The sequence below is a fragment of the Camelus bactrianus genome, chromosome 21, assembly GCF_048773025.1.
Source record: "Camelus bactrianus isolate YW-2024 breed Bactrian camel chromosome 21, ASM4877302v1, whole genome shotgun sequence".
NCBI lineage: Eukaryota > Metazoa > Chordata > Mammalia > Artiodactyla > Camelidae > Camelus > Camelus bactrianus.
The window spans coordinates 3,900,657-3,912,707 of NC_133559.1; the positions used below are offsets into that span (position 1 = coordinate 3,900,657).

At 40.6% G+C, this 12,051-nt stretch overlaps 1 protein-coding gene across 3 annotated transcripts in view; it reads left to right on the top strand.

The window, feature by feature from the left end:
- Positions 1 to 277: 277 nt before the first annotated feature.
- GPR89A (G protein-coupled receptor 89A) overlaps positions 278 to 12,051 on the top strand; it is a 45,579-nt gene continuing 33,805 nt past the window's right edge. Inside the window, exons 1-4 of one of the 3 annotated variants that reach the window (XM_045505273.2) lie at positions 278 to 501; positions 7,197 to 7,256; positions 8,251 to 8,354; positions 11,722 to 11,828. In XM_045505273.2, coding sequence (XP_045361229.1) covers positions 460 to 501; positions 7,197 to 7,256; positions 8,251 to 8,354; positions 11,722 to 11,828 — 313 coding nt within the window. In that variant the 5' untranslated portion in view covers positions 278 to 459. The remainder of the gene's footprint in view (positions 502 to 7,196; positions 7,257 to 8,250; positions 8,355 to 11,721; positions 11,829 to 12,051) is intronic. The other 2 variants (XR_012501259.1, XM_010968220.3) reach the window with 2 other exon arrangements.

The window sequence follows — 12,051 nt, forward strand, 5'->3', positions numbered from 1 at the left end:
ATCATTATTATTAACTTCATCTTATTAGCTATGGCCATTGTGAAATAGAATTACCATTTAAAATACGGTGTGAGTTCAGGCCCCACCTCCTTCATCCTTAGAAATGGAAATACTAGCTTACATGACATCGGCTTTTGAATTTTCAAACATGAGCGTACCCCGCCCCTTTCAGCCAGGCCACCTCTAGTTGGGCCCCGCCTCCGGAACGCCCTCTCCCTGGCCCCACCCCCGGCCTTCTGCTCTCAGGCGCCCCGCCCACTCCTAGCCCGAGGCGGGAAGCGGGGGATGTAGCTGCTGATTGGCTGGCCGGCGCGCAGCTTGATGGCGTCGGGCTGCTAAGCCGCGGTGCCGGCGGCGGCCCCCGGGCGAAGGCGGCCTGTGTGAAGGGCCCGGCGGCCCGAGCGCGCTGTGGCCTCGGGGAGTGGCAAGTGGAGGCACGGGGCCTCCCTACGCTTCGCCATGAGTTTCCTGATCGACTCCAGCATCATGATTACCTCCCAGGTGAGCCACCGCGTCCCACCCCGGGACTCCTCAGCCTCCCGTTCCCGAGCCGTCTTCTCCGGGCCTCAGCGATGCGGGCTGGCCCGGGGCCTCGCTTTGCTTGCCCGCGGCCTGTGCCCGCCTCACCGGGCCTAGACCTCGGCGAGGGTGTGGGGTTCGCTGCGTCCGGTCCCCTCCGCCCTCGCTGTCAGGAGGCGTCCTGCGGCCGTCGGCGCCCCCGCGCCCTAGCTCTCCCGGCCGCGTCTGGCAGCCGAGGTCAGGTGGCCTCCGCGCTCCGAGTGCGCGGCGAGGAGGGAGCGGTCCCCAGAGCGCCCTGGGGCGCTGCTCTGGCCCCTGTCCCGCGGACTAAGGAACAGTGGTTCCGGGCGCCGAGGGCGCGACTCGCCAATCCGGGCTGGCCCCTGGGGACACGTGAGGGCTTTGCCGGGTAGTTGTCAAATCCTGAATCCGGGTGCGGAGGAATTTGGCGTCGTCACTTCAGAGATCCTCAAACTCTCAGGTTTCGTTTGTACAGTCACACCTCCATCCTTTATCCTCTGTTTGCTGCCCAGGCCCTTCGTATCTTTTTCTGACCCTCTTACCTTCCAGATTGACCAACTTCATTCATTGGTACAGTCAACAAACTTATATCGAACATTTATATAAAGTTCTGAGGATAAAAACATAAGTAAGACACTGACTGTCCCTGCTGTATAGAAGCTTCCTCTAGTGAAGCTCTTGCTTTTACCATGTCATTCGTCGAGTTACTCTATTTTCTTCACAGCATTCTTCATAGCACTGATATCATTTGTGTATTTATTTATGAATTTATTTTTTGAGATAATGGCTTGTTCATAGCTCTGTCGCCCCTCCACGTGCAAGCACTCAGATATTTGTTGGCCAACTGTTAAAATTTGTAGAAGCTCAAACTACCTAAGTACTTATCTTCCCACCCTCCATTTTTCCAGTAATTTATAGAATTTTTTTTAATTGGTCTTTTTTTTTCAAGTGGCACATGACAGAAACAGTTCCTTTGGGGGCTTAAAGTAAACTAAGTCTTTGGGGTTTTTTTTATTGTTTTTGTATTGCTTTAACCTAATGCTTCTGTCTTTGGAGTAGAGCATTATCCTTGTTTCTTGAAAAACTTTTATTAAAACATTTTTAGAGTATGAAACAAAGAACATCCAGATACAATAATTTTTTTAAAGTTTACCATTCTTTATAAGTTTTCATAATTACTATGTATATTGCCTTCATAGTATTCAAATGTATCGATCTACAAAATGCTGGACATGTAATTCTCTTGCTTTTCTAACTTAGGTCTAAGGCTTCCTGTTGCCCTTTATGACAGTTCGGAGTTATTTTTAATCCTAGTACCAACTCAAGAAAAATGACAATATTCAAGTAGCATTTTTTCACTCAGAATAAAAATAAGAAAATCAGTGAGGAAAATGGATTGCATTGTAACCGCTAAGATTTTTAACATGAATATTATTGATAAGTTGAACGAAGAAAGTGGTTTCTGATCGTGTATGCTATATAGTACTTTAACTTTCACAGATCCATTCACATGCAATATTAAATTTAATTCTTAAACCTGCTCTTTACAAATGAGGAAGACCTAAAGGATCCTTTGGGTGGAATATTCTTGGTTCAGATATGTATGTGGCTACTTCATTATCATTTAGGCATCAGTAAAAATGTCACTTTGGGGAGGCTTTACCTGACTCCCTACCCCCATAGTAGCCCCCATTTCAGCCCCGTCTATCTCATTTCCCTGTTTCAATTTCTTCTTTATATCTATCCTATTGTTTGTGTGTTTATCCCTAAGGTCCAGGTTACTCTCTTTCTTGTTCTCTGCTGTATTCCCCAGCATCTAGATCAGTTTCTGGCACATAGTGGAGGCCCAGTAAATATTTACTTAATAAAAAAACACCTTTCTGGAGAGAAGTGATTACCTTAGAAACACCTCCCTCTCATTTTCCTTTTTTCATACGCACTGAAAGATTTATTTGAAATGAAATCTGAAATCAGAGGTCACATATTGAAGCTGGTCCTCCTCAGGCAACATCTTGGTGTAGAGATCGTTCACCATGCCACAGGATAAAGTTCACACCCTTAATACGGTTTTAGGGGTCTCAAGAGACACCAGCTCTTAACCTCTTCAGCCCTGGCTCTCACCATTTCTCACTTCACTTTATACACTAGCCTTACAATACTTCTTTCAGTTCCTTAACCTAGCGATGCTATCATGCTTCCGGATTCCCGCCAGTCTTTTCTCTTTCTGGACCTTTTCCCCTTACCTCTTCAATTCTGTTTCCAGTCTGAACTAGATGTCTGCATACATGCTCTTCTAATACCCTTGCCCACTTCCCTTATAACAGCACCATCACAGTGTTTCATAGTTACTTGTCTAGCTCCTCCATAGATTATAGACTCCTTGAGAGCAGTATCTGTGCTCCCTTGTTCACCGTTCTACCCCTAGGACCTGGTACATATTAGATACTAATAAATATTTGTTAAATGAATAAAAGGGCAAATAAATGATCCAAGAAAGGGATCTTTTCCAGTCATTTCTTTAATAACTATCCTGCCAATGGCCATCTTTTTTTTTTTAATCTGTAGCTAATTTTCAATGTAGGAATCTTTTGTGTGTGTGTGTGTGTTTGTGTGTAAAAGCAACTGTTATCTAACCCCTGTGTTGAGCCTTCTCTACAGTCAAGACTTATCAGCTCCAAAGTACAATCTTAAGTCCCAAGGTCAAGACTCTGCACAATTTCAAAAATATTCTCTTTTTTGAATAAGAAGCTGTGCGCTTTCTGTTTTATTTGAAAAACTGTTTGGAATTTCCTTTTTCTTCTGTGTGCTTTTTAGATCCTCTATAATCTTGCCAGAATTCATATTTATCTTGGACTTAATGGATTCTCCTGGTACTTTTTTTTTTCGTATTAGTTGTGTAAAAGTCTTCTTAAGCTTTTTTGTCAACGTGAAAGTTGCTCACAATGAAATATGGATTCATGGATCCAAGCTACTTTCTCATACCCTCTTGTTTCTTTACCTACATACGGAAGTCCACACTTGGGTCCCTACTGTGTTTTGTCTACTACTAACTAACTCAGGGGCCTGAAGGCTGCTAGAGAAAATCACACAACTGTGCAGATTGCTGATGCCATGAGCTCATTGAACCTTTTTTTTTTCCTTGACTTTACCACCTGCTTCTTCCCTTCTCCTCATAATTTCTCTGAGTCTTTATCACTCTTTTCAAAGTTTCCTTTTCCATTTTCACCTCTGCCAGTCTTGGCAGATGACCTTGCCTCCTACTATATCAACAAAAGTGAGGCCGAAAGATGTGAGCTCCTTCTACTTCCTACATCTTAATGTAAACAGTTATCTCTGCCCACAACCATTCTCAGCTCCTTTCTCCCATGTCAGAAAACAAGGTGCCCCTGCTCCTGTTTGAGGCCATCCTTTCCACTTGTGCCATTGATCATGACACAGCTTATTGTGAAGTGGTTAAAAGCACAAGCTTTTGAGTCAGCCCCCCAGACTTCAGCTTGAATCCTGATTGTGACCCTTACTGTAAATGGATTAACTTCTGTAAGCCTCAGCTGTCTCTGTAATGAGGACCAGCAAACCTGCCTTATCAGGTTTTCATGATTAAATGAGATTACAAGGCTAAGTACCTAGCGTCCCTGGAATATACTAAATGGTCAATAAAATGTAGCTGCTACTAATAATAATAAATTAATAGCATTATTGACTCGCCTTCAGTGTTTCATGAGCTCCTTCTCATGTTTATCTCTTTACTGCTTTCCTCGCCTCAGCCTGTTTCTCTCTTTCCTCCACGTTCTTCTTGGGCTACTATCTGATGTTTTCTCTTTCTCATTCTAGGCTCTCCCTTGGGTGCTTTGTGCTGATTGTCTCTACTGCCTTAGTCCCCACACATCCCCAACCCACAGAGGTCTGGCTCCTGCCCCCAGCTCACTACTCACACTGTTTTCCTGCAGGTCAGCACTCACCTCCAAGTTACCAAGTCTTTTGAATATTTTTCAGTCCTCATTTTATTGCCAGTCTCTTCTTTATTAACACCCCTTTAAACTCTATTCCTTGGTTTCAGGATACCGCACTCTCCTGATGCCTATTATTTCTCTGATCCTTCCTTCTCTGTCTCCTTTTTGGTCTCTTCTTCCCATTCCCACCCTCTGCTGTTTCCTTCTTGGCGTGGTGCTCTCTCCACCCTACAGGCTACTCCTGCGTGATCTCATGTTCTTTGGTGGTTTCAGCTCTTAGCTGTATCTCAGCCCTGCCTTCATAATCTGTCTTCTTTTTTTTAATTTTTCAATTTTTTTATGAAGTATAGTTGATGCACATATAATCTGTCTTTTGTATCAACCTGGATGGCCCTCCAGCACTTAGCCTGCAGTGATGGAGTGACGTGAACTCATCGTCTTCCTACCTCCCACCCCCATTCCCAAGCCTTTTTTCCTCTGATATTCTTTATACAAAGTGGGTGGCCTCACTCTACATCCTGTATCCCAAATTAGTCATCTTTGATTCCTCCCTGCTGATTTTCCCTCCTAAGTACCCAACTCTGTTGCCCTCTCTCTAGCCAGTGGTATCTTAATTCAGGCCTTTATCACCTCTCACCTGGACTGCTGCAACAGCCTCCTATGTATGCATCTCTCTCTGCAGTGTTGATTCTTTCAAACACATCTTCCACATAGTGCTCTATAGAGAACAACCCTGGCCATGTCTTTTCCCGATTTAAATGACTCCTCATCACCTACAGACTATGATCCAAGCTCTTTACGGTGGCCTTCAGGGCTTTCAGTGATTGGTCCTCTGCTCCTCCTCTCTAGCCTCATTTTTAACCACTTCTTTGAATTTGACCTTCCAGTAGCACCAAACTGTGTGTAGTTCCCAGGGTATACCATACTATTTCTTACCTCTGTGTCTTTGTTCATGCTCTTTGCTGTCTGGAAAGAAAGTCCTGTCTTTCTACCCTCCTACCTGTCTTTTACCTGCCTAATTCTTTTTCATCCTTTAAGAGAGTGTTTTGTTTTGTTTTTAACATTTTTAAATAGTGGTGGAAACCTTTGAGTGTGCGGTGAATACCTTGGATCCTCTTTCTAGAAAAATGCGTATAATCCCCAAATTTGCACCTGATAATCAGGTTTTAACCCTAAATTAAAACCTCCTTCATGTAAGGTATTATCTTCCCCAGAAAAATCTGTCCTAACTTTCTACCAGATTGGTTTGGTCTCCCTCTTCCGTGTCCTTCTGCAGTATCGTGTGCATGTCTCTGTCACGGCATGTCCCATATTATATTGTGATTATTCAGTGTCTTCACTATACTTTGCATCCTTGAGGGTGATAACTGTCTTACTCATATTTGTTTCCCCAGCACCTAGCACAACACATAGAAATTATTACCAAAAAATTGAGGTTAAATGTTCCTGAAGAATAAACGATCTTTTATGTGGACCATTCATCCACTCAGCAAATGTTTATGGAGAGCCTGCTATGTACCAGGCATTGTGCTGCGTGCTGAGGATACACAGATTCACAAGACAAACATGATCCTGGATCCTTCAGATCCAGAACAGTCTAATATCTAAAAAAAAAAAAGTATGTATGTAAATTAGACATTAAAAAACTGTGTGGTAAGTGCTTTGATAAGGGAAATACAGGATAGAATAGGATTATATAAAAAGAACAAGTTACTTGTATTTGGAAGGCCAGAGAAAGCCTTGTAGAGGTAGTAATAAGATCTGTAGAATAAGTAGAGAGGGGACTGGAGAGAAGTTCCTGCTAGAGGACCACACCTGCAGGGGTCTTGGTATGAAAGAATGTTGTATCTAAAGAAGAAAGGCAGTTCCATGTGGCTTAAAGTGAGAGTGCGGTGGCTGGAGGGCCACAGGAGGAGGAGGAGGCTCTGCTTTGCCGTGCTCAGGAGTTCACACTTGCTCCTGCAGTCAGTGGGAAGGCATAAAAGAATTTTTTTCTTTGATAAAGTTCCTAGGCAATGTAAGAAGAAAAGAGGAGATGTGTCAGAGTGTGCATATACAGAGGAGGTTCTGTTTACCAGTGAAAAACAAATGAGCTTTAGAACACCCACCGGACAGAGCTGTCCTGTGGCTACTGTCTATGATGCCAGCTCCAACCAAAACTGACAAAGTGGGATCCTGCCATCTCGGCGTTACACTGGGATGGAAACCACTTTATGTGGATTAGGCAAGATGGTGGAAAGGCTGAGAAAGCTCCATGAAGGAAAGCATTAAAAAATTAGTCTTTCCAGGGCTTTCGTTTTTGTTTTTTTTAAATCTTAACTCCTTTCCCTTGAAGTTGTTTTGTTTCTTAAATACTTGCAAACAGGGATCTTCTATAAGAAGCAAGTTTCACTGACTCCTTTCTTATTTGCTAATTTGTCTGGGTCATAAAATGATTATCATAAGATTACAGGAAAAATACATACTTTAATTTTTGTCTAACTTAAAACATGTTCTAAAACAAGGATAATTTCAAAAATTAAAGAGCAATTCAACAATAATTCTCAGTGTTGAAGACTTTAATAAGTAGATCTTATATGGGTGGCTGTCATCTTTCATCTCTGAAATAAGCTGTTTAGTTAGCCAACTTTTTATCATAAAATAGTCTGTATGAGACATTTCTCAAAAGATTGTGCACATTGACCTTCTATCTTCTTTCTCCTCCAGATACTTTTCTTTGGATTTGGGTGGCTTTTTTTCATGCGACAACTGTTTAAGGACTACGAGGTAAGAAATCATTTTAATTACGCTAATGCTATGTGAATATAGATTGTTTTAAATGGGGCGAGAAAAATACCTCCATTAAAGAAAAATCACGTTCACTTCCAAGATGGTAAGTTTTTTCTACAATATAATTCTTAAATTGGAGAATATAATTAAGCTTACTTGATTTTTTTTTTTTTTTAAGGAAAGTCATGTATAGCCCAGAAGCCAGGAGCAAGAAATACATGCCTTAGTCATATCAGTATATATACCAACAGCAGACGGTTATTCTTTGGGAGAGAATTTAATAATACTGTCTCATAAATATGTTCATTCATTTGGGTATCTGGCCTTCAGTGTTAATTACCAATCTTACATCCTAAGTTAATACCAAAATCCTAAGGCTGGTCTGACCCTGAAGCCTTGAATTCAGAAAACACCAAACTACACTGGACATTAGGAATTAGGATTAATTCCTAATTAATCCTCCTTATTTAGTAATAAGCTCAGTGGTTGTGGACCACTTTGGGGTCATTTCTAGGATGTTCGCCATTAAACTTCCCCAGGGAGTTTGAGTTGTTGTCTGAAAGAGCCCAGAATTCTGGAGATTCTGTTCGGCTCAATACTTTAAGGCCTCCTAGGGGAGGTTCCAAAACTGGCCCAAGGCCTGCAATGTTGAAGAAACCCTTTTAGCCCTAACCCGTGTATATAGATGTGTCATTTTTTGTCAGTGTGCAGCAGGAATTCTGAGTGCTGCTTCTGACTCTGTCGCTTCCTCTTCTTGTGCTTTAAATCCTTCATGCACAAGAGGTTGGTGGTGATAGTGACCCATGATTCAGGAGCAGCACCTGCTTTGACCTATTTCTTTAGCTTCCGGCAAGTTACTGTCATGGACCTGTTTCTAATAACTTGAGAATTTCTTCAAAATAAGTTTTCTGACTTATAACCAGAAGATCATCAACTCAGTATTTCACACTGGAAAGGAAATGACTTTGAGTCTCTATTTGGCTTTTAACAGGTGCGTCAGTACGTGGTTCAGGTGATCTTCTCTGTAACTTTTGCATTTTCTTGCACCATGTTTGAGCTCATCATCTTTGAAATCTTAGGAGTATTGAATAGCAGGTGAGTAAGAGTACCAATCAGCTCTCCTCTTAAAGAGACCTATCTTACTTTCTTTATGGTGGAAGGGTTTACCAAGATCCTATAGCTGAAAAAAGCCACCATGTTGTTAGTTTAGTCTCAGTAACTGTAATAATCATAGCAAATATGGGTCCCAACCACCTAGTAACTGGTTTGACAAAGATCATGAGATAGCAGGCGGACAGGTCTGACCGTTCGTTCTGAGGTACTAACTGAGACTGAGGCTGGGAGAGCCCAGGTCCCAGGCTTGACTCCTAGAAGTTCTATTTTTCTCAGGCTACTCTCTAAATCCCGGTAATGACCCTTCACATTGTTCTGCTGATTGAAAAATCTCTATCTGAAAAGATCAGAATTCCTCAGAGCTAGTTAAGGGCTTCTGTGAAAACTGAACTCCAGTCCTAACTAATCTAGTTACTTCTGTTGATTTCACAGGCATGATCCAATCTGATTGAACTTAGAGTGTTCTTTAAAGCAATTTTCAAAGGCAACTCGTGTCCTCCTCCAAATAACAGACCTGCTAGTTTATTGAACAGTCTATCCAAAATATTCCTTGCTTGTTAAACTGCAAACTTGAGTTTTGGGGGCCCAGGGTTTGTGTGTGGAGTACATTAGCTGTTCTACAGACTTTTGCACTTCTTAATCAGTGCGTGAAAAAGTCTTTTAAGAATAAAGTGGCATGTGCTCTGTAGTCCGGACTCAGTGCTGAACTAAGCTGTGTAACTCATGGTAGACGCCTGGCACTTGAGGCTTAGAGAGAGACTATATTCTCAAATTCCTTTTTTGAAAATCAGAGTTGATAATTATGGTCTCTTGAGAGATAAATAAAGAACTTATATGGTAAAACAGGAGTATGTTCTGACTCCTACTTTTAAACGTTCTTTAACAATCCAAACCTTTCTTGGACGAGCTAGATGCAGATCTGTGACTGTTGAGACGAGGCGAGTGTTATTTTACACGCTAGTTACTGGATTTTATTCAAGAGCCCAGAGTAAACCAAAGCATATATTGTCAACTCATGTTTGACAAGGGAGCCAAGAATACTCGATCAAGAAAAGACAGTGTCTTCAATAAACGGTGATGGGGAAATTGGATATTCAAACGGAAAAGAATGAAACTTGACCCCTGTTTTACATTACTCACAAAAAATAACTTGAAATGGATTAAAGACTTAAATGTAAGAACTGGAACCTTGAAACTCCTACAAGAAAACAGTAAAAAACTCCTTGACATGGGTCTTCGTAATGATTTTTTGGAAACCACAGCAAAAGCGCAAACAACAACATTAAAAATAAACAGATGGGACTATGACAAACTAAAAAGCTTCTGCACAGCAAAAAAAAAAAAAAAAAACAAACCCATCAAAAAAAGAGAAAAACAACCTATGTATGGAATGGGAAAAAAATATTTGCAAACCATGTATCTGATACGGGTTAATATTCAAAGCATATAAAGAACTCATACAAACTTAATAGCAAAAAAAACCAAATAATCCAATTTGAAAATGGGCAAAGGACCTGAATAGACACCTCTCCAAAGAAGATTTACAGGTGGCCAACAGGTTCATGAAAAAATGCTCGACATTACTAGTCACTAGGGAAATGCAAGTTAAAACCACAGTGAGATATCACCTCATACCTGTTAGAGTGGCCAACATCAAAAAGACAAGAGAGAACAAATCATGTTGTGGATGTGGAGAAAAGGGAGCCCTTGTGCACTGTTGGTGGGATTGTAAATTGGTACAGTCACTATGGAAAACAGTGTGGAGGCACCTCAGAAATTAAAAATAGAACTACCATGTGATCCAGCAATTCCATTTTAGGGAATATATCCAAAGGAAATGAAACAAGACCTAAGTAAGTTTAAAATCAATAAATACAAAGGAAATCACCAAGAAAGTGAACAGATACCCCACAAATGGGAGAAAATTTTTGTAAATCACCTACCTGATAAGGGACTTCTGTCCAGAATATATAAAGAATTCTTACAACTCAATAATAAAAAGACAACACAAGTTAAAAATGGACAAAGGATCTGACTAGACATTTTTCCAGATAAGATATACGAATGGGCAATAAGCACGTGAAAAGATCTCAGCATCATTAGCTGTTAGGGAAATGCAAATCAAAACCACAGTGTGATACGGCTTGCCACCCACTAGGATGACTGTAATCAAGAAGACAGTGACAAGTGTTGGCGAGGCTCTGGAGAAATTGGAACATTCATGTGCTTTGGTGGAAAAGATAAAATGATGCAGCCACTTTGGAAAACAGTGACAGTTCTCAAAAAAATTAAATATAGAGTTATCATATGACCTAACAATTCCATTCCTAGGAGAAATGAAGGCCTATGTCCACACAAAAACTTGTACACAAATGTTTATAGCATTGCTATTTATATAGCTAAAAAGTGGAAGAACCCAAATGTCCATCAACTAGTGAATGGGTAAACAAAATGTGGTATATCCATACAATGATATGAATATTAGTCAGCCATAAAAAGGGATGAAGTATTGATAGATGCCATACGGGGATAAACCTTGAAAACATAATGCTAAGTGAAAGAAGCCAGTCACAAAAGATCAAAATTACATGGTTCCATGAATATGAAATGAACAGAGTATTCAAGACCATAGAGACAAGTCTATTGTGGTTTCCTAGGGCTGGGGAGGTTGAAAGGAAAGGGAGTAGCTACTGATGGGTACTAGTTTCATTATGGAGTGATGAAAATGTCCTAGAATAGATTGTGGTGATGACTGCATAACTCTGTGAATATACTAAAAACCATTAAATTGCACACTTTAAATGGATGAATTATATCTCAATAAATTGTTATAAAAAGAAAAAGTCCTAAAACTATTTTCATCAATAAATGAAATATATTTTATAAGCAGTAGTAAAATAGTCATGCAAATCTGATGTTTATATTGAGGATGCAGACATATTGGTGAGTCTTTATAACACATGTTGTTATTAACATTTATTTTCTTATAACTCTTATATTGAAATAAGACTCCCCCCCCAAAAAAAAGACTCCCAGTGGTAAGTGAATTCTATTAGTAATAGTATATATTGATATATATTATTACACTCTGCCTATGAATATAATTAGAGTATTGACATTCTCCATTTAATAGGTGAAATTCTTAGAAGGTTAAGATGGCCATACATACCTTTCAGAACTCTATAAATATAAGCTCTATAAATGAGCAGATAGTAACAGCCTAGTTGAATGATTAGCGGGGATATACTCAGCATTGAGTTTGAAGAGCAAGAGATCCTTTGAAAGACTAAAGAGTGTGGGAGTCACTGCCCTCTCCCCTCCTAGTGATGTTCTTCGACGTTTATTTCAGCTCCCGTTACTTTCACTGGAAAATGAACCTGTGTGTAATTCTGTTGATCCTGGTTTTCATGGTGCCTTTTTACATTGGCTATTTTATTGTGAGCAACATCCGACTATGTGAGTATCTTGCCCTCTGGTGTCGGCACATGGATTAAGATGAGTATTCTTGGGGGTTGAGGCTGTGGAGAGCTTCATTTCTGCATTACTTTCAGTAACTACCTTTGGGGGCACCTCACACACAGTATCTTTAAAAGGTTGGCACAAAATAAATGTGTGAATGATTAGGTCATTTATCCTCCTGCCACAGCTTTAGTTCTGTCTCTGCTATAATGTCTCTTCT